The sequence below is a fragment of the Sarcophilus harrisii genome, chromosome 3, assembly GCF_902635505.1.
Source record: "Sarcophilus harrisii chromosome 3, mSarHar1.11, whole genome shotgun sequence".
Lineage (NCBI taxonomy): Eukaryota > Metazoa > Chordata > Mammalia > Dasyuromorphia > Dasyuridae > Sarcophilus > Sarcophilus harrisii.
The window spans coordinates 609405849-609427022 of record NC_045428.1 but is presented as its reverse complement, the minus strand read 5'-3'; the positions used below and the strand labels follow the sequence as shown (position 1 = coordinate 609427022).

Below are 21174 nucleotides of genomic sequence, written 5' to 3'. Positions count from 1 at the left end.
GCACTTGCTCCATTCCAGCTGTAGAGACATCCTGCTCTTCCTCCCCCAGGACACGTATGTCCCAATTTGTATTAGCTCCTTTTTGTGCCTTCTCAAGGCTGCCTCTTGCTATTTCTGGCTTCCCTCAAAATTGAGCTCAAACCACCCCAGACTTTTGCTGTGTCTCTGGCTGAATGCCCTCCCTTCTGAGAGAATTCCCTATGGGTCAGAATCTATTGTCTGTCATTAGCTATTTACGTGTTATCTCCTTCATCAGAGACGGGGATTATTTCTTTTTCTGCTCATATTTAACTTTCTCACAAAGAATAAATGGAAGTCAAAAGTGCATTTTCTTTCACGCTCAGCTTTGTGGGATGTTACTCTTGGATATAAACAAGTTTTATTTGCTTCTCAGGATATGGAACTTTTTTCTTACCTTCTCTTCCATCACGAGAACTCTTCAAGGAAAAAGACACAGGATTTCTTGCTAAGTGAACCAACTCTTCCTGCAATGTACTAGACTCTTTCTTTTACTCTGATGCATTAGACCTTTTTGTCTATTTTTTTTGATAAAGTAACATGGCAGTGGGAATGGGGGTGGAGGAATGGTTCCTCCTTTTAAGAGTCCTGTGGACTCTTAAGTCCAATATTTCCAGGCAGTTTTGTATGATCACTAAAAATATGACATTCAGGAGTCTGTTTCTGGGGGTGGGGACAATGGTTTTCAGACTGGCTCACCAAGCTCTGTCTTGGAGCTCATTTGCCTTAGTCTATGGATTTCTCAATTGTTCTTCCAATTTTGCTGTCTTTTAACTTTGTGCAATATTTACTGCTATATCTGAGCATTTCTGTGATCACTTTCTGCTGTTCCCTTTTCATAGCATCCATCTTATTAAAACTTTCTACCTTTTTTTTCTACAAAGTTCTGTTTATGTTGTGAAATTCTTTAAGAGCTCCAAATTTTCTCCTCACATCTTCAATTTAAATAAGATTCTCACTCACTCTGTTCTATTCTCATTTTTCAAGGCCCTGTTTTGGTATAACAGTATCATTCCTTTCTTCTGGGGATTTTTCTTTGCTTTCTTTTCTCTCACGGCAGAGGATTTGTTTTTAATGAACTCATTAGTTTGGCTTCTCTGCTGGTTTTTCTGCAAGGTTTTCTTGGAAGTGATTTCTTTCCTTGCTTTTATGGTTTTTTTAAAAATGTGTTTGTTAAATTTCTTACTTTTTCAAGGTGGCAATGTGAAGTTAGATTTAGATAAGAGTTACGTTTATTCTTCTCCACATTTTTTAACATGAGGTAATTTCCTCCAGAATGACCTCATGGGTGGTAAAGTCGACTAGATCTTGGCCTGAAGGCTTTCCCAAATTTTCTGCCCTCGTAAGGTTGGGGCCCAAAATGAACTGGCTGATGTGCAATTAAACCTCCTCAATCACACTGAAGGCTGTTCATTAAAGGTCTTTTAACATTCATGAAATTCAGTTTTCCTCCAGAATGAATTCTCTGATATCAAGTAAGGTTTGAACTTTATATGAAGGGCTTTATATACTCCTGACTTACATAGATGTTTCTCCTCTAAATATTCTTTCCTGAATAAGGGATGAGTTGTGGCTGAAGGCTTTCATCTTTTGCTTTTCTAAGATTTCTCTTCAGTGTTGTTCTGCTGATGTTGAATAAGTGCTGAGCTCCAATGGAAATTTGTCCCACGTTTTTTGTATTCATAGGGTTTCTCTCTACTGTGAATCCTTTTATGCTTAATAAGGGCTGAACTTTGGCTAAAGGCCTTCCCACACTGCTTGCACACATAAGGTTTCTCACCAGTATGAATTCTATAATGTTGAATAAGGGCCGAGCTCCAACTAAAAGACGTGCCACACTCCTTACACTCATAAGGCTTCTCTCCACTGTGAATTCTTTCATGTTTAATAAGAGCTGAGCTCTGACTAAAGGCCTTCCCACACTCCTTACACTCATAGGGCTTTTCTCCAGTGTGAATTCGGTGATGTTTAGTAAGCAGTGAACTAAAGCTGAAGGCCTTCCCACAATCTTTACATTTATAAGGCTTTTCTCCAGTGTGAATTCTCTGATGATTAGTAAGGGCCGAGCTCCAACTGAAGGCCTTCCCACAGTCTTTGCACGTGTAAGGTTTCTCCCCACTGTGAAGTCTCTGATGCTGAGTGAGGGCCGAGCTCCGACTGAAGGCCTTCCCACATTCCTTGCACTCGTAAGGTTTCTCTCCGGTGTGAATTCTCTGGTGTTGAATGAGGTGGGAGCTCCTGCTAAAGGCCTTCCCACATTCTTTACAATGATAAGGTTTCTCTCCAGTGTGAATTCTTTGATGTCTAATAAGATGGGAGTTCTGGCTAAAGGCTGTTCCACATTCATTACATTTATAAGACTTCTCTCCACTGTGAATTCTCTGATGCTGAATAAGGTGTGAACTTCGTTTAAAACTCTTCCCACATTCCTTACACTCGAAAAGTTTCTCGCCACTGTGAATCCTTGGATGCTGAATGAGATTTGAAGTCTTTTCACATTGCTCAAAATCATAAGGTTTCTCTCTACTATCTAGTCTCTGGTGTTGAATGAGGGCTGTGTGGTAATGAGAGAGATTCTCATATACATTATAATCCCATGGTCTTGTGGGCCAGCAGATACTTTGACTAAAGCTCTTCTCAAGATTAATACAAGCTTGGACTCCTTGCTGATTACTGATTTTCCTGGGAAGAAAGGACAGTGGCCCAAAGCTTCTCTCCTGTAATATGAATTTCCCTGGAGGGTCTCCTGTAAAGCTTGCCATGTGCTTCCATACACTGATCTCTTGGATAGGAACCTCCCCTAGCAGAAAGTTCTTGGGAACACTTCCCCTGACTCTCTTCATAAAGATCCAAGGTAATCCTCCTCCTTCTTGCTTTTGAGATGACTCCTCATTCTCAAGTTTAATATTCCAAGCTGAAAAAAAATAATGAAAACAAATTGAATTCAAGTTACAAGGGACCTGTGATAAAAGCTAAGTCGGTGGGTCAGATTGAAACAGAAACAGATCCTTGCGGGTCACATATTGACTTAGAAAACCACAAATTAGCGATATCTATGTTGTACTGTGTTTTTATTTCTTTTGTCCAGTATTTCCCAATTTTAGTCTGGTTCAGTATGCACTGGGAAATTTTGTGCTGTGAATCTGACACTTCTGAACCAGGCCATCCTTGACTTGGATCATAAATAGCACTGGTCTACAGAAAATTGGCGCAATGCCAGGATATATTAAGAGGGATATTGTTCGACTGCAGAATTTGGAGTCTCTCGGTATTCCTCCTGAGTCACACCACATGTGAAGAAAGCACTAGGTTCAAATTCAGTAATCACGTTTAAGAAAGGACATTGTCCCACAAGGAGTAGGGCGACTAGAAAAGTGAAGCACCTTGGGCTTCTACATAGAGGGCCACAGATAGTGGGGAACCCTGGGCAAGGTATAAGACTCTTTAATCCAGTAAAAGGACCCTGCTGACGTGTCTGGTTTGACTCCCTAAGGGCTCTCAGCTTTCCTGAGAGCCTGTGACAACCTGTATTGTAGTAGAAGCAGAATGATATCGAGTGGCAAAGAGACATCTGCACACAATAGGAAGTTGTTTATGCCTTCTAGTTCTGGCATGCACAGTGTACGCAGTGCACTATAGTTATAGAAGGGCATTAGGGTATTTAAGGCTGAGAGAATTCGGAATAAACGGACTCCATGTTTAACCATCCACGTGGGTCCCACCTCTTCACTCCTCCTCTAACACCAAGAACTTGGGCTGGTACCGAGATCCTCCAGAGAGCTAGTCCCGACATTGCACTTATACCAGCTGAGATCATTTGAATGAGTTAAAGGTAGGTGATCAGCCTGAAGAAAAAGCCCAGAGACAACTCTGGAGCCATCTTTGAGAAACCTTCCAGGATTAGGTTTCTTCCATTTGGAACACAAGGAGCAACAGATGAATCTTTGAAGAGGCAAATATAGACTTTCCTTGCTATCTACCAGGACTATGCAGAACTGGAAGGGACAGGTTTTCTCTTATAGGACATCCTCCAGAAAGGGGGTGATCCATTTGGGCACTGTTGTGAAAGGGATCCTAAAACAGACCAGGGATCCCCAGCCATGTGGCCCTGAACTTTTATTTCCAAATATTGTTAACTCTATTTGGATATAATTAATTTCCTTGGTAATATTGTGTATTTAACTTTATGTGATTAGATCAGTATTCTGAGAATTGGGACCCAGACAGCCTGCCAAAGGATTCTTCCCACAGTAATAGTCTTAAATGCATAAAATAAAACACTTGCAGTTACAAAGGAAACTGTTTTTTGTTTTCAAAACAGCTATTTTTTAAAGTTCACGAACCCCAAATTCAGAACTCTTGCATTAAAGACATCTGTTACAAGCTAGATGAAAAGTGCCCTCCCATCTTCTACCCTCCCCCATCACTCACCTGCCCCCTTCCATCCTTCCAAGGCAGCTGGGCTGCTCCTCACACCGATTCCTCCATCGCTGCTGGAGCACCCCCCTTCTTGTGCATGGGCTCTTCTCGGGGTCCCTTCCTCAACACCCCATGACTGTGACCTCTCTTCCTCCAACCAGGAGATCAGGTGTGGTTTGGGGCCCAGAAGTCCTGCTCCTGGGGAGGAGAAGATCAAAGGTTCAGAAGGGCCCAGCAGAGGCAAGGGGGAAGGGAGCAATCCTCTGGTCTTTAGCCCAGAAAGGACCTTGGAGGAGGCCAGGAAACCCACTGTGTTCCCCTGCCCAGAGGTAAGGGACGAGGGTATGGCAAGGAGGTCAGAACACTGGCAGTAAGACAGAGGATGCTGGATATGGGCAGGTGGATTATGGCCATGAAGTGGGGAACATTAGGGATGGGGCAGGGGGTGACGGGGAGGGCGGCACATACACTGTCAGATATGGCCTTCTCGTTACTTAGTTTGGCCCAAACTATTTTTTCTTTCTTGTAAAATTTCAGTTACAAGAAGGGATTTCCCGAGTGTGGCGCTAAGAGGGGCAGATCTGAAAATGAATGTGCTGGAGGGGCAAGAGCTGGCAAGTTCTTTAAAAAAGAAAAGCACGGACTTGGTTTTGCTCGTCTCATTGCTGCTGCCGGCGTTTCTGGAGCAATCTACTCCAGAGACCCCACACTGAGTCTGGCTGGCTGACCCTGCGCCCCCTCAGCCACAGCCTCCTCCGGGCCCCCCAACACCCACCAGCTCCATCACTGCCCAGGGAGCAACTCCAGCGTCTTTTTGCTAACTTGGGGATCTGCATGAGGGAGAGGGGGTGCTCCCGGCCAGGGAAGGAGGCAAGAGCAGAGAACAGAAGGGGCTCCTTCAGGGCAGAGGGCACGGTCCTGGGGAGCCTCCTTATCTGGCCTGCAGACCTGGGGAGCCTCCTCACTCCTACCTGGCCACAGTCCCAGGGGCCTCCTTACCCAGTGAGACCAGGTTCCTGTAGTTCTCCAGCATGACCTCCCGGTACAGCTCCTTCTGAGTAGGACGGAGATAGGCCCACTCCTCCTGGTCAAAGTCCACGGCCACATCCCCAAAGGTCACTGCTTCCTAAAACACAAGCACTTTTAGGCTGGCCCAGCCCCCAGCCCAGTCCTTCCCCTGGCGGGGCCAGGAGGGAGCCCCGACACCGGGGAAAGGCCAGGAGGGAGCCCCTGACACTGGGGAAGGCCAGGAGGGAGCCCCGACACCGGGGAAAGGCCAGGAGGGAGCCCCAACACCGGGGAAAGGCCAGGAGGGAGCCCCGACACCGGGGAAGGGCCAGGAGGGAGCCCCTGACACTGGGGAAGGCCAGGAGGGCCCGACAAACCGGAGGGGCCCGCAGGGAATGGCCAGGAGGGAGCCCCAACACCGGGGAAGGCCAGGAGGGAGCCCCGACACCGGGGAAGGGCCAGGAGGGAGCCCCGGCACCAGGGAATGGCCAGGAGGGAGCCCCAACACCGGGGAAGGCCAGGAGGGTGCCCCGACACCGGGGAAGGGCCAGGAGGGAGCCCCGGCACTGGGGAAGGCCAGGAGGGAGCCCCTGACACCGAGGAAGGGCCAGGAAGGTACATGGCAGCATGACAGCACCAGCTGGCATGGGGCAATCAGGACCCCTGGGTCCCAGACCCAGCTTTTCCCTCCCTGGGCCTCTGTTCCCAAAGGAGACCCCTGAGGGCAAACTTTCCCCACTATGAGTCCCAGGGGTGGTCCCAGAAGGGGGTCTTGCCCCCTAAGTTCTCAAGTGCTCGGTCCAGGCTGCCAGCCACAAGGAGGAGGGGTACCCGTGGTCCCGGAGCTGGGAGCCCCCTCTCACCTGCATGCCGGAGGCCGGGCGCTGCTTGGGGGGAGGCAGGAGGCTCCCGGGCGTCAGATCTGAGGAAGGAGAGGGGAGAAGCTGTGCGTGTGCGGCCGGGCTCCCGCAGCCGGAGCCGCTCCCTCACCGGGCGCGCCACACGTCCTGGTGTCCGACCATCATGCAGGGAAAGTGAGGGCTGCAGGGATGAGCTCCCTGTTAGGGCTGGAAAGGAACAAGCCGCCTGGGCTCTGCCTGTCCGTCTCCCTGGGGCATTGGCGATCTAAGAGACCCGGAGGAGGCCCAAACCCGGGGCGCTGCCCCCCCCGCCCCCCCCCCCCATTTAAGCTCGGCAGGATTACCGCCGTCCAGGGGAGGGGGCGGGGAGGGAGGCTGCACAACTTGGCGGTAGCTATTGCGGGGAGGGCCTCGACAACTACTTGGCGCTATTTGTTACCCAAAACTCTGATTCTGACTGGCCACAAGCCAGGAATTTCCAACCCCGAGTCACTGCGCAAAGTGGGACAGGAACCTTGTCCCTGGCGAGAGCCGGACCAGGGCGCTCGGGGGAAAGGCGCGGCCCAGGCTGAGTGTTCCCTGACCCACCCTCTGCTGGCCTGGGAGCTCCGGGTGCCCAGCCCCGAGCCAGCACCGAGCCGGCCCCAATGGATGCTTGCGGACTACGGGGCTTGGCCGGAGTGGGCGTCTCCTTTCCAAGAAGGCCGGGAGCCCTGGGAACATGGCCCGGAGCGGAGCTGAGGGGGAGGGTCCCGGAGACCCCGCAGAGAAGGGCGGTCAGGGGTGAGCCCCAGCCCCCCACAGCAGGCGAAGGTGGGAGAACTTGCGGGGCAGGGCCCCGGGCCAGCGGCTCCCTGCCAGCTCCGCCTCCCCTGCCCCATCACCCACCCAATGAGGTGAAGGCCCTGCTGCAAGCCCACAAGGCACCTGACCTCGTGGGCCTCAGTGTCCTCCCCTCCTCGCTGCCCCCCCCCCCCAGGGGTAACAGGGCCCGCTGATTCCGGATCCCTTCTGCTCCGGGGAGCCTGCACCCCCCGGCCAGGCCTCTGGCGTTCTGCCTCAAATTAACTTTATCTGAACTTGTAAACCCCCCACAGAATGGCTGTTTGTGCAGCGGGACTGAAAACTGGCCACATCCGCAGGCCTCGGTCTGGCACTGACTTCCTTAGTGGTACTGAGCGCCAGGGATCCCGGCCTCCGGGGGCTCCTTGAGGGCTTCCTTGGGGAGCTTCCTTCTAATGGGCAGCTAAATGACGACTAGCACGAACATGGAACTGGGGAATTACCACCTCCACTGTACAAGAGAGGGAACTGAGGCTGACTTGCCAGCGTCACAAGGAAGGCAGGGGCTGAGCTCGGATTTGAAGTCCTGCCTTTGACTTTCTCCAGTACAATGTCTGAGCAAAGGAAATGCAAAGTCGTTGGGGACACTGATGAAGTCAGGGCTGCCTGCAGGGGCTCCAGCCCGGCCTCCACTGGGGAGATTCTCCTACCGCCCAGGTCCAGCCTGGGCTCCCCCTCCTCGGTACAGCCCAGTGGCTCCCTCAGTCTCCCCAGGATCTGAGAAAAGCCCTGTTTGGCCTTCAAGGCCCGGCCCTTCCAAGCCCCCACTCCGTATCACAGCTCATCCTCAGCCGCCCACTTCCTGCCCAGCAGGTCGTCCTCATCACAGCCTCCTGCCCTCGTCCTCCATCCCTGGCCCCGCTCAGCCACTCGAGGGCAGAAACTGCCTGTCCTTTCCTCCTCTCTGTGCCTCCAGCTTAGCCCGGTGCCTGGCACATAGTAGGTGCTCAACTGGGGAGGGGGCAGCTACTCTGTGGGACAACCGTCCGGTTTTCAAAATAAAACATCAAAGGGCGGGCGGGGGGCGCCTTGGCGAGAGTCAGCCTCTCCTCTGCATGGGGCAGCTGCACGTCGGGGAAATAAAGTCAGAGCCCACAAGCATCGGGACGCATTGGGAGGTGGCCCCCTCGGGGAGCCTTAGAGAAGCCCTAGCGCCCACTGCCTGGAGGTCAGTCCTCTATTAGAGGCCAAAGGGCAGCCCCCGGATCCCCTCCCCCCGGCTCTCCTCCTCCTCCCTCTGAGACAGCTCTTCCATCCCCCCCCCAGCCTGCCACCAGCCTCACCCTGGGCACCAACAGCCTCCTAAAATCGGGTCTGACCCACTCCCACCCAAGCTCGGCTGCGTCGCCTCCAGGATCAAACACGGAAGGTTCTGCTTGGCCCTCAAAGCCCCTCATAATGCCCCCAAACCTTCCCCCACTTCTTCCCCTCCCCTTCCCTCCCCTTTGACCCCAGGGGTCTCCAGGTAGTCCCACAAACCCTCTTTCCCATTCCTGGCCATCCTCCAGATCTGGAAGGTTCTCCTCTGCTCTGCCCACTGCCCGCCCCAACTGCCTCCAAATCCCAGCTAAAACACCACCTCCCCGGGGAAGCCCGCCCAGCCCCTCCTGGTCCAAGGACCCCCCCCCTCAGGACCCCCTATTTATTCTGCATCCAGCTCGCTGGTGGCCTAGTGGTCCCTCCCCCTGGACTAAGCCCCTGGGGGCGGGGGGGTGGGGGGAGGTGGGGAGGGCGCTGCTGGGGCTCTGAGGCCGGGGCACACAGTAGGTACTTCAGGGACACGCGGGCTGCGGGCTGGAAGGCAGGCTCAAGCACACCGCCCGCACCCCGCCCCCGTGTTCCCCCCCCTCGCTCCTCCCCCTCCCAGAACCCGGCCTGGCGCCCCCCACTGCTTCAAGTCCCCCTTTTCAAGGTCCCCAAGAACTCGGGGCCAACCTCCCTGGGCTCCTTCCCTCCCTGCCCCCAAGCTCCCCCCTCCCTAAGCCTCCGCTCTCGGCTCCCTGACCCCTCTGCTCCCTCCTCCCCCTCCCCTCCTCCTCCTCCTCCCCCCAACCCAGATTTCCCCAAACCGCTCTCCCAGGCATCTCCCTTCTGGGGGCGCCCCTCCCTAGCATCTCGAGAGGATCCCGGAGGCCCCGCCCCCTCGCCAGCCCCAGGTCCCCGTCTCTAACAACCCGGGGCGCTTCCCCCTAGAAACAACCTAGGGACAAAACCCCCTGGAACTGGGGGGAAGTGGAGCCGGCAGGGGGCAGGCCGGGGCTGCTGCGGAGGGATTTGGTGCGCTGGGAGGAGTCAGCCCCAGGCTCAGGGAGGCAGGGAAGGAGCCCCCGTGGGCCAGAAGGGCTGAGACCCCGCTGAGACCCCGAGGCCTGGGGACGCCCCCTGGGAACCCGAAGGGCTGGGGATCCCGGAAGAACTGGGGACCCAAGGGCGGGGACCCCAAGGGCTGAGACCCCGAAGTGTCGGGGACTCCGAAGGGCTGAGACCCGAGGCCTGGGGGCGCCGGGGCGGGCTGTAAGGGCCGCTGGGGGCCCGGCTGACCGGGCGGGCTGGCGCAGCACCCTGCAGACCCCCGCGCTACACCCGGCGCGCCCGGACCGGGAGGGGCCGCGCGGCCCGGGCCCAAGCAGGGGAGCAGCGGCCAGACGGGGGCATCTCGCCCCAGTCCAAGCAGCGGGATCCGGGCGGGGACTCGAGCTGCCCGCCCAATTACAGGCGGCTCTCGGTTCCGACCCCCGGAGGGGCCAAGCCCGTGCCCGGACCCGCCGGAGCCAGAGCGGTGCCCGGGGCTGCAGCCTGAAGGGCCGGGCGCCTCGCGCCTCTGTGCACGAGACAGGGCCTGCTCCCGCTGAGCAGATGCCCGCCCGACCACCGAGCCGATGGTGCCCGCGGAGGCCAGAAATGAGGCCGCCCCAGGGAACCCCGGCCTGGCCCGCCCAGACCTTCCGGGACCATCGGCTACGGGCGCCCGAGGCTTTGGCGGGGCCCCAGCTCCCGGCGTCTGGGGACTGCTCGAAGTCCCCGCAGGACACCCCTGGAACCTGCTGGAGAAGGAGGCGGGGCTCCCTCTGCCTCGGCCTCGGGCCTCGGGCCTCTGCTGCTCCCGAGACCCTGTCTGCGCACCTCGCGCCTGACCTCCCCAGTCCTCGGGCTCCCCTGGAGGCCGGGCGGGCTACCCTGGGAAGCCCTCCCCACTGAGCTCCCCTTTACCCGGGCGCGTGTGTCTGCTCCCTGCTGCCTCCCTCCTCGGCCCAGAGGCCGTGCCTGGGCCCCGAAAAGCAACTCAAAGGGGAGTCGGGATAAGCATTGATGGGGCGCTGTGGGGAGCCGCAGAGCGGGTGTGCAGACAGGCCAAGCAGGAGGGGGACGGGCACGGGAGGCCAGGGGCACCGAGGGAGGCCGGGGCACCGAGGCGGGGTACCGGGGGGCCGGGGCACCGGAGGAGGCCGGGGCATCGAGGAGGCCGGGGTACCGAGGAGGGAGGCCAGGGGCACCGGAGGGAGGCCAGGGCATCGAGAGGCCAGGGGTACCGAGGAGGGAGGCCGGGGCACCGAGAGTACCAGGGGGAGGGTTGGCCCACGACGCCTTGGGCAGGGGGCTTAGGAGGCCTCTCTGCCATGGCCTTCAGGGCCCCCAGGCCTCAGGCAGAGGAACAGTGACCCCCGCGGAGGCCGGGCTGGAGGAGAGCTCTCCTCCTGGAGCGAGGGGAGCCGCCGCTGTTCCCACAGGTCCTGCAGGCCGGAGGCTGCCGCTGAGCACCCGGGGCCGGCAGACCTCGGCCCCCCTCACCCGCTCCGGCGCAGACTTCCCACTCCGACTATCCCACTCCCAGGGCCAGAGCCCGGCCGCACCGTTAGCAAGCCCTGGCCGGGGGTGAGTGGCAGCGGGCACGTCACGCGCCCTTAGTGAGACCTTCTTACCGTCCGCGGCTGTGAGGCTCAGGGATCCTGGTTCGGCGCATGCCAGCAGTGCGCGCCCCCACCCCCCCCGCAGCGCGCACGCGCAGGCGTTCACACTCCCGGGGACTCGCACCGATCCATGGTCACCGCGACCGACCCGGGGACCGCGGGCACCGGCAGCGCCAAAGCATCCACCAGCCCGGCCTGCAGCCCCTCCGGCCCCGCCCCTCCGTCACCACGCCCCCTCGCGGGCCCCGCCCCTTCCCCGGCCTCCTGCGGAGCCGGCCCCGCCCAGTCTGGGACAAAGGCCGCTTCCCTCCGGCCAGGCCGCGAGCACGCCGCGCCTGCGCAGTGCGCCCGGAGCCTCGCCGGGCGTCGCTTCCCAGAGATCCCCACGGCTGCGTCTCTTCCTCACGTGGGCCGCGGGGGGCCTTGGGAAAGGAAGTCCGCGGTCCGTGGGCGCCTGTGAGGGGGGCGCAGGCCCGTCCCTCAGCCACAATGTAGATGGGAAGGGGGGGGGGGAGTCGTCTATGGTTGCGCGTGACCTCCGTGACCTGTGAGACAGTGTGCGCGCGCGCCCTTCCACCTGCGTCCCTGCGTGCGTGCACGAGCACCTGTGCTTAAGCCCCTCGGGGAGTGGCAGCGCCCCCTGTGGCTGGGCTGTGTGTGAAGCCACAGTAGCTCCAGGATCATGACAGCCCCCGTGTCTCCCCCCTCCCCCCCCGCGGTTTTCCGGGCAGAGACGCCACTTCTTGCTCTGAACAGGGTGAAGTGACTTGCCCGGGGTCACACTTCTCGCCACTGTCCGAATTCGAACTCGGAACTTCCTGACTCCCGGCCACCAGCTGCGGAGGGCGGAGCCTGTGGGGCTTCGTCCCGGATCCCGGCGTACGGAACTGTGCCCCGTTCCGCCGGCTGTCGTCCCTGGGGAGGCCCCCGCGCAGCCCCGCGCCCGGCTCCAGGACTTTTGTGCCGGGGACACGTGGGGCCGGGGCGCGCATTTGGGACAGACTGACACGGATCAAGCTGCTGAGGAGGGAGGGCACAGTGGGAGAGCTCCGACTCCTCCCATAGCCCACTTCCGCCCGATCCCCCCCCTCAACTGGCTCAGAGACTCCTCCCCCTCTCCGGGATCAGAAGCTCCTCCCCCCGCCCCCCCGTGACCCCCTCCTGGCTCAGAGGCTCCTCCCCCCTCGTGATCCCCTCCTGGCTCAGAGGCTCCTCCCCCTCTCCGGGATCAGAAGCTCCTCCCCCCCGTGATCCCCTCCTGGCTCAGAGGCTCCTCCCCCTCTCCGGGATCAGAAGCTCCTCCCCGCGCCCCCACCGTGACCCCCTCCTGGCTCAGAGGCTCCTCCCCCTCTCCGGGATCTGAAGCTCCTCTCCCTCCCCCCCGCACCCCCCCTCGTGACCCCCTCCTGGCTCAGAGGCTCCGCCTCCTCCCGGACCCTCTCGGTGCCCTGGGCCCTTCGCCTGTCCGGGGCTTCCCTCCCATCACACCTTTGGGGGACGCTTCATACACACCCGTTCCGCGACAAGACGCTGCGCTCGGCCCCGAAGCCGTTTTCCTATTTCGTTACAATGTTTTGCGGGCAGTTCTCCGAGGACGCGGGGCCTGCCGGGCCGGGGGCTCCACTGCCGCGTCCATTGCGCCTTTTGTCTTTCTCTTGGCTTTCCTCTGGCCGCGTGGCCGGTCCTGGGCCTCCCCGCTGTGCCCGAGGGCCTCTCGGTTTGGAGGCTGGCACCTCGGAAAGGCCCTTGGGAGCCGGGCCAGCCCCAGGCCTTGGGCCCAAGTCAGTCAGGCTCTCACTGAAGGACCGCAGGGCACAAGTGAAGGCCCCATTGTTGGGCCCTGACTGGCCCAGAGGGAATGGAAATAGCAACTGTTCCCGAGGGGAGGGTCTCCCCCTCAGATTTAGCTATTTGTTTCCTGGGTAAGAGGCCGCACTCGCCCTCATCTCTCTGCTAGCCCCAATCACTGGTTGGCTGTTGCCTCAGTCCAAGTGGGACCTGTAGAAGAGCTTTGCTCCTCCCCCTGCATCCAGGGGCAACTCCAGGGCCCAGATCCATATCTGCCCCCTGGTCCCCCACGGCTCAGGAGGAGAGAAGAGGCTGAGACTTTGCAGTCCTCCCTCCCTGAAATCCAATTCACTTGCACCTCATGGCACCATCTCCCTGATGTCTTGGTCCTCCTTGAGAACAAAGGAAAAAGAAGATTACTGTCGGTGTATTTTTGTAATTCAATTTTTGGGAATGTAACGCCCGTATCATCTGATGCTTCATAATGCTACTGCTTTGAGTATAATGTGTTTTACTTGCTTCTTTTTACATTGTGAATTTTTATTCTGCCCTGGTTAGCACAGTTCCAGCTTCTGGTTTTCTGGGGCAGACGCATCCACGTTAATTTTTGTTTTAGCCTCTCATGTTCATTCTAATTTTTTTTTTTTTTTTTTTTTTTTTTTTTTTTAATGTTTCTTGCCTGTAACAAATTGTCAGGTATTGCCTCTTGTACCTGTTCTGCCATGTTTTCATTTTACTGGGAGCTTAAGTTTATTCAGTTTTTGGTTATTGCTAAGTTTCTGTTTTCCTCCGTTTGTTTCTTTTGTCTTAATTTCCCCCTGCCTCTTTTGAGTCAGCACTTTGCCCATGAGTTTTGCTCATGCAAACTTGGAGTCCTTCCCTCTCTCCCAACCTCTTTCCTGGTCTATTTTAAGTTACTTACATCTCTGAGTCCCCCGATCCCCATCCCAACTCCAACCTCTTAACTTGAATAGTTGGTCATAAAGTAAACAAGTGCTTCCTTCTCAAATTTGCTCTGAAGTTAGATGGTATAAATATCTCTCTCTATATATATATACACACACATGTATAATGTGTATCTATAATGTTAATTAAGTGTCTAATTGTTTATGTTTTATTTCTCTTGGGGGAAGCTGACTTCTGGTCTAATTTTTTCCTTTAAAGGGGCCGTCTTTCTGTCGGCACATTCAGAGTTTCGTACAGTTGTTTCATGCATCTCCAGGGAATTCACAGAATGTGTTGTTTTCTTCTTTTTTCTCCTTGATGCTTTTGGCTTGCCTTCCAGACATAACAATTATCGGGGGCCGGCCTTTCCAGGAACACTCCTGCATTTCTCTTCCTCTCTGAGTCATATTGGGGGTTTTCTGCCTGGGACTTGGACTACATGCTCTGCCCTTCTCTTCTTGTTGGTCTCTTTTTGATTAACTTTGTCCCAGAGGCCCCTGTGGCAGAATAGGCCTTCTGGTCTCTTCTCCCACCCTTCTCCAGGGGAGATTTTGGACAGGAGGCTGGGACCAGAGGGCACCACTCTGCTCCCTTAAATGCTGTTTATGTAGGGGATAGGATAGCTTCTAATTGATTTAGCTTCTGAAATTTAGCTTCTTAGCTAAATCTTAGACACTTAATTAACATTATAGATACACATTATATGTGTGTGTGTTATATATATATATATATATATATATATATATATATACCATCTAACTTCAGAACAAATTTGAGAAGGAATCACTTGTTTACTTTATGACCCATCTTTGGGGTGGGAGACTCCAAGTACAACATCCAGGGTTTGATCCCAGCTAATACTGATTCCAGAATGAATACACATAGTGACCACCAAAGAAACCCATTTATCCACATCACAGACAGAAATCAGAGAAGGGATACCCTGGAGACTACTACTGATGAGGGTGGGTGAGCAACTGGCACCGATTGATGGGATCCCTAGTTCAAATGCGAGGCACACGAGGGCTCTCCTTGCCAAAGGGCCATTTACTTATATGAAGAGGTACAGACAAATGAAGAGGTAAAATGGGCACCAAGAGTGGGAAATACGAAATAGGGTTGGGAAAGCATGTAGTCGTTACATTTAGAGGGGAAGTTTAACCTTGGTTGCTTGACATCACAGCTTGGCTTTCTGACTGGACAAGTAATGTAGGGTTACCCAAGACCCCCCAGGGGTGGGACTGTAAGGTTCAGCTGGTCCCCCTCAATGCCCTTCCCCAGTTGCCTCTGGGAGTAATCTTATCAGTACTTCAGGCTTTCTCTGCCAACTCCACCTAGTGACCCACGACCTCATCACAGATCAGACCACAAAGCGAAGGAGCCCATCCTTCCACCAAGAGAGAAGGTCCCGGATCTCACCCCAGGGGAACTCCAAGAAGACTCTAGAGCAGCAAAGTGGGGACAGGGATGAACTGGCTCTTCTCATGTCGACTTCTTCCCAATTCTTTTCCTTCAGTTCCCTGTAATGAGGCCAGCCTCTTCCATCTTCTCTCTTGAAACCAGAAGCACATAACAAGACAGGACCATAAGCTTGTTGTGTCCCTGAAGGGTCCAGAAGGGGACTGGCCAGAAGCTCTCACTTCTCACCTACCCCACCCTGCTTTTCACACAGGGCAGGGCATTCACCTTCACCCATAAGGAGAGTTACCTTCTCTCTGTCTCCCTCCTCTCACTAAGAATGCAAAAGAAACAAATCACCTGTTACAGATTCAAGCAAGGCAAAATCCCTCCCTTATCTGAGTCTCAGTCTGTACTCCGAACCCCTCATCCTTCATGAGAAGGATGTTTCGTCATGAGTCCTCTAGGACTGTGGCTGGTCATCGTGTTGATCAGTTACTAAATCCTTCCAGATTTACAGTTTGTATTGTATTTCCAGTATTGTAACTCTGCTCACTTCACTCTGTATCAATTCAAACAGGGCTTCCCAAGTTTCTAATTTCTTATGGCACAATAATATTCCATTCCAATTATATACCACGACTTGTTCATCGTTCCCCAACTGATGGGCAATTCAATTTCCAATTCCTTGCCACCACCAAAAGATCTATAACCATCCTTGTCCATTTGGACCCTTTTGTCTTTGGGAAATAGACCTGGTAGCTTTCATAGCTTTTTGGGCACAGTTCCAAGCTGTTCTCCAGAAGGGCTGGACCAGTTCACAACTCTACCAATGATGCATTAAATTGGCCCCTGCTGTCTCCTAGCTCCTCCAGCCTTTGTCAATTTGCTTTTCTAAGACTAATGCCAATTTGATCGGTGTGCAGCAGAACTTCATTTACTTGGCATTTCTCTAGTTACCAGTGGCCATTAATTTTCCATATGTGTAGTGTTCTTCTCTAAAATATAATGTTCTTTGGGAGCAGGTTTCTTGGGGGGCTTCTGGGGGTAGCCTTCCTTTCAGTTCAGAGTAATGATCACCTCAAATGCAGCCAGGAGTTAAAGTCCAGCTCCTTTATTGTTTCCTTCAAAATTTTATCTCCTTCACTTGGGGCTCAGCTAGCTTTTCTGGAGGCCTTCCGGATTTTGGTTTCAATGTTCTCCATAGGACAGCCTGCCACCTTTTCTCTGTTTTCCTTTGTTCTGCCCAACTTGTGAATCTCCTCAACTGAATCCTGGCTCTGAATTTCCCAAAGTACATCCTGGTTGAGGCTCCTAGCTTATAAATGCTCTCTTAAAGGTACTAATTAGTACTAAAAGTGCTTATAAGTACTAAGTACTGCTAAACAACCATTGTCTCTATCAATTCCACTGACTTAGCACCTTGTAAGAATTCTAACACTTATGGCCATTAATCTACCACTTGGCTTTTGTGTTTTTGTTCCACTAGAGGGTTTTTACAAGGCATCCCTTGGTTCTGTCTTGCTGGTGAGACACATTCTTCCTGCACTGACCTCCAAAGCTGGGCTGGGGAGATCACTCTGGCTTCTCAGAGCTGACCATGAGCAGTGAGCTCCAAGCACTTCAGCTCTCCGCAGTCATTTCAGGTTTTCCTTGTGCGGAAATCTTTCTGTCTTCTCTTCTTGCTTCAGCTTTCATTCACTTCTTGTGGTTCTGAGGTTGTGGGGCAGGGGAACCGTGCTGAGACCACCTGGGCCCGGATGAGCTCTCAGCCACTTCTGTCCATCACCTCTGGGAGAACAGCTGGAGAGACTCTGTGGATGCCCTCCTGGAATCTCCAGGAACCGGACACACTACTTCCCTGCTCCTGCAGTGCCCCAAAGGGAAGTAAGATGAGCTTGACTGGTTGTTAAAAAAAAACAGATTTATTGATGCTTTTAAAAATACGTCCTAGCCATTGGGCTAGTGTGAGTGCCAGATGGCTGGCCTTGGAGTCAGTGAGCAGTCAACAGGCACCTATTCAGCACCTCCTGTGTACAGGGCTGTGCCGTATGCTGCGGATACAAGGACAAGGGCAAGACTGCCCTTAAGGCTCTAACATTCTAGTTCATGAGCCACCCTCACCACCCCACACCTGGCTGGGGTCTCCCTCCCTCGTCTTCCTCCCCTCTGATGCACCTTCTGCACAACCGTCAAATGATTCTCCTTCAGCACAGTTCTGACCAGCATTACCTCCACCTAGTGATAGCAAACAGGTAGAACCGAGGCCACAAATGTGTATATGGGGACACCCGCGGGCTGCTTGTCTTGGCTTGAGAGAATCAGCCATGTTTTATTTTTATTTCTCCGTTCAGCATTTCCCAATTACATTAGGTGCTCCCAGGAGTGTTGCGGGCCAAACGAGAAATCTGACTGACTCTGTGAACCTCAATGGCTCACTATTGCCTCTAGTCAAAATATGATCCCTACAGGGTTAGAGAGCCCTCCCCTTCCTGCCCCCAGCACACTGCTCTGGCCTTTCTGTTCCTCCCACAGGGCCTTCCATCTCCCCTGCCCCTGCCCCAGCCCCAGCTCCTGCTCCTGCTCCTGCCTGGACCAAGACACTCTCCCTCCTCCACTTCCGCTTTCCACCTCTTCTTTTCAGATCTAGTTTCATAAAAGGGACCCTGCCCCCCAGGACCTTCAGCTTTGGGAGGGGAGGGGAGGGCGCAGACATGGGACAAGTTCAGCCAGAGAAGGGGATAAGGGGGAGCCACAAGGAGCAGGGACATCACACTCTGTTGGAATGTCCTATTGGGAGAGGGAGGGTCTGCTTACCTCGTTTTCTCCCCACTCCAATCTATCCTCCATTCATTTGCCAAAGTGATCTTCTCTGACCTCGTGACACTCCTCAATAAATGCAGTGACTCCCCACAAACAAAGACCAAATGCCACAAGCGGGCCCCTCCTGCCCACACGCTCCCCGATCCAGTGTTCTTCTGTCTCCCGGCTCTGGCCAAAGGGCTCCCGAGGAAACAGGCTCCCCTCCTGCCCAAAAAAGAGCTGGTGGTCTCTCAAGTGTACTGCCTCTGCCTCTCCATCTCTATCTCTTTGTCTCTATCTCAGTCTCTGACTGTTAAGGGACAGGTCAATTCCCTGAGAGCCTCCATAGCAGAGGATCACAGCATCTGAAGGAGTTGCAAGGCAGCCTTTGCTGTCACAGGTGTTGGGGACTGGGAATGTGTTGGAATCTTTTACAAATTGTTAAGACATTTCTTTACAAAGTGTGAAGACATTGGAGTTGATTTGATCTGATTTTGGGCCAGAACTTGAAACAAGGTATTAGGTGGAACTGATTGAACAATGCTTGTGTTCACACCTTTAGAGAGCTCAAGTATCTAAGTACTCAATGGAGTTCACATGAGAATTCAGGGCTGGCTTAATCTGAATTCACACCTCTCTCAGGACCAAAGAGTACTCTGGGAGATAACCCAGAATCCCTCTCTCTCCCGAAGGTGGAGTTTAACCTTTGGGAGATCACATAAATATAGGGAGCTTTTGAAGCTTGAAGGACTTCTTCAGGTGGGACAGACTGAAGATTGAGAAGCCAGGAGTCGGAGCTGGCTGAAGGCTGAAGAAAGCAGAAGCAGAAGTCAAGGACAAAACTGCAAGATCTCTTGGAGCCAGGCAGAGAGTTAGGCTTCAACTAACTGGGCTAATTTTGGAAGGAAGACCTCCACATTTTGGCGCCCGAACAGGGACTGAAAACCATCACATTCTGGCCGGTGAGGGGCTGCCATGCTGCAGAGATCCCTCTCATCTTGCTCGGCTGCGGGGCCCCGGCCTGAGGCGACCGACTCCCCCATGGAGAGAGAAAAGGAACAGTTCCGTAAACTGTTTATTGGACGCCTAAGCTTTGAAACGACAGAAGAAAGTTTGAGAAACTACTATGAACAATGGGGGAAACTCACAGACTGCGTGGTCATGAGGGATCCTGCAAGCAAAAGATCAAGGGGATTTGGTTTTGTAACATTTTCATCTATGGCTGAAGTGGATGCAGCCATGTCTGCAAGACCTCATTCAATTGATGGAAGAGTGGTTGAGCCCAAAAGAGCGGTAGCCAGAGAGGAAACTGGAAAACCTGGTGCTCACGTTACTGTGAAGAAACTGTTTGTTGGTGGAATTAAAGAAGACACTGAGGAACATCACCTTAGAGATTACTTTGAGGAATATGGGAAAATTGATACTATTGAAATAATTACAGATAGACAGTCTGGTAAAAAAAGGGGCTTTGGTTTTGTTACATTTGATGACCATGATCCTGTGGATAAAATTGTATTGCAAAAATACCACACCATCAATGGCCATAACACAGAAGTAAGAAAAGCGTTATCTAGACAAGAGATGCAGGAAGTTCAGAGTTCTAGGAGCGGAAGAGGAGGAAACTTTGGTTTTGGGGATCCCCATGGCGGTGGTGGAAATTTTGGACCAGGCCCAGGAAGCAATTTTAGAGAGGGATCTGATGGATACAGACGTGGTCGTGGTTTCGGAGATGGTTACAATGGATATGGAGGAGGACCAGGAGGTGGCAATTTTGGAGGTAGTCCTGGTTATGGAGGAGGAAGAGGAGGATATGGTGGTGGAGGACCTGGCTATGGCAACCAGGGTGGGGGCTACAGAGGTGGTTATGACAACTATGGAGGAGGCAATTATGGAAGTGGGAACTACAATGATTTTGGAAACTATAATCAGCAACCTTCAAACTATGGTCCAATGAAGAGTGGAAACTTTGGTGGTAGCAGGAACATGGGGAGACCATATGGTGGAGGAAACTATGGTCCAGGAGGCAGTGGAGGAAGTGGGGGTTATGGAGGGAGGAGCCGCTATTGAGCTCTTCTGCCTGTTTGCCATGGGCTTCACTGTATAAATAGGAGAGGATGAGAGCCCAGAGGTAACAGAACAGCTTCAGGTTATCGAAATAACAATGTTAAGGAAACTCTTATCTCAGTCATGCATAAATATGCAGTGATATGGCAGAAGACACCAGAGCAGATGCAGAGAGCCATTTTGTGAATGGATTGGATTATTTAATAACATTACCTTACTGTGGAGGAAGGATTGTAAAAAATACAAAAAACACACACAAAAAAAAATGCCTTTGAGACAGTTTCTTAGCTTTTTAATTGTTGTTTCTTTCTAGTGGTCTTTGTAAGAGTGTAGAAGCATTCCTTCTTTGATAATATTAAATTTGTAAGTTTCAGGTGACATGTGAAACCTTCTTTTTTAAGATTTTTCTCAAAGTTTTGAAAAGCTATTAGCCAGGATCATGGTGTTCAAGAAACATCTGATACTGAAAGAGTATGGCTGATAATGAGACTGTTAAAATAAAATCTATTATTGGATTCTTGGCACATTAATGGACAATGGATTTCTTTGGGACTATTTCTAGGACTTATGGACAATTGTACAAATTCTCATGTTGATTCATGTTATTTGTTACATTGCTACTAGACTGTGTTATATTGATGGACAATGGGTTCCTTTTGGACTATTTTTGGGACTTATGGACATGTATAATGTTGTATATGAAAAATTGTTTACCTCAAGCTTACAGGAATCCTTGGATTCCTGGCATATGAACTAATGGACAATGTTTAAATGTGTAAATTCTCATGTTAATTCATGTTTGTTACATTACTACTAGTCTGTGTTATATTGCTATGTGCTTATGTAACTGTGTGTAATGCCTTCCATACTGATGGATTTATGTACACCTTGTTTCAAGTGAGCCCCTCGAGAAACCCCCTGATCTGATTTAATTTTCTATTTCCTTTGGTATTTTCATCTCCCTTCCTGAGATGTCAGGGAAGACGTGATCACCTTTTTGGAGTTCTCACCTCCTTAAGAAGTCAAGGAGGTTATGACCACCTATGTTCTAAATCAAAAGAAAAGAGGAGATGTTGGAATCTTTTACAAAGTGTGAAGACATTGGAGTTGATTTGATCTGA

The 21174-nt window shown here is 53.1% G+C and overlaps 2 protein-coding genes across 3 annotated transcripts; one reads left to right on the top strand and one right to left on the bottom strand.

Moving 5' to 3' along the window:
* Window positions 1-360: 360 nt before the first annotated feature.
* LOC105750138 (zinc finger protein 383) lies at window positions 361-11273 on the bottom strand. The gene is made up of 5 exons (XM_031964092.1): window positions 11069-11273; window positions 6309-6367; window positions 5437-5563; window positions 4450-4635; window positions 361-2932 (listed from the first exon to the last, which is right to left on the bottom strand). Exons 2-5 carry the CDS (start codon window positions 6312-6314, stop codon window positions 1617-1619), a joined length of 1635 nt encoding a protein of 544 aa, XP_031819952.1. The 5' UTR covers window positions 6315-6367; window positions 11069-11273; the 3' UTR covers window positions 361-1616.
* Window positions 11274-18932: 7659 nt separating this feature from the next.
* Window positions 18933-20476, top strand: LOC116423065 (heterogeneous nuclear ribonucleoproteins A2/B1-like). 2 transcript variants are annotated; one of them, XM_031964103.1, is made up of 2 exons: window positions 18933-19751; window positions 19872-20476. In XM_031964103.1, the coding sequence occupies exons 1-2, from the start codon at window positions 18965-18967 to the stop codon at window positions 20054-20056; spliced, it is 972 nt and encodes a 323-aa protein (XP_031819963.1). In that variant the 5' UTR covers window positions 18933-18964; the 3' UTR covers window positions 20057-20476. The 2 variants fall into 2 exon arrangements, with proteins under 2 accessions (XP_031819963.1, XP_031819962.1); XM_031964102.1 differs by having other exon boundaries at window positions 18933-20476.
* Window positions 20477-21174: the final 698 nt, after the last annotated feature.

What these genes read in the sequence shown, in the direction of transcription:
- LOC116423065 (XM_031964102.1), top strand. Translation starts at nt 18,965, where the DNA reads ATGCTGCAGAGATCCCTCTCATCTTGCTCGGCTGCGGGGCCCCGGCCT.
- LOC105750138 (XM_031964092.1), bottom strand. An exon ending in CAGGAACCTGGTCTCACTGG is followed by an intron (nt 4,636 to 5,436) that starts GTAAGGAGGCCC and finishes TCTCCTCCCCAG; the next exon opens with GAGCAGGACTTCTGGGCCCC. An exon ending in GGAAGGATGGAAGGGGGCAG is followed by an intron (nt 2,933 to 4,449) that starts GTGAGTGATGGG and finishes ATTTTTTTTCAG; the next exon opens with CTTGGAATATTAAACTTGAG.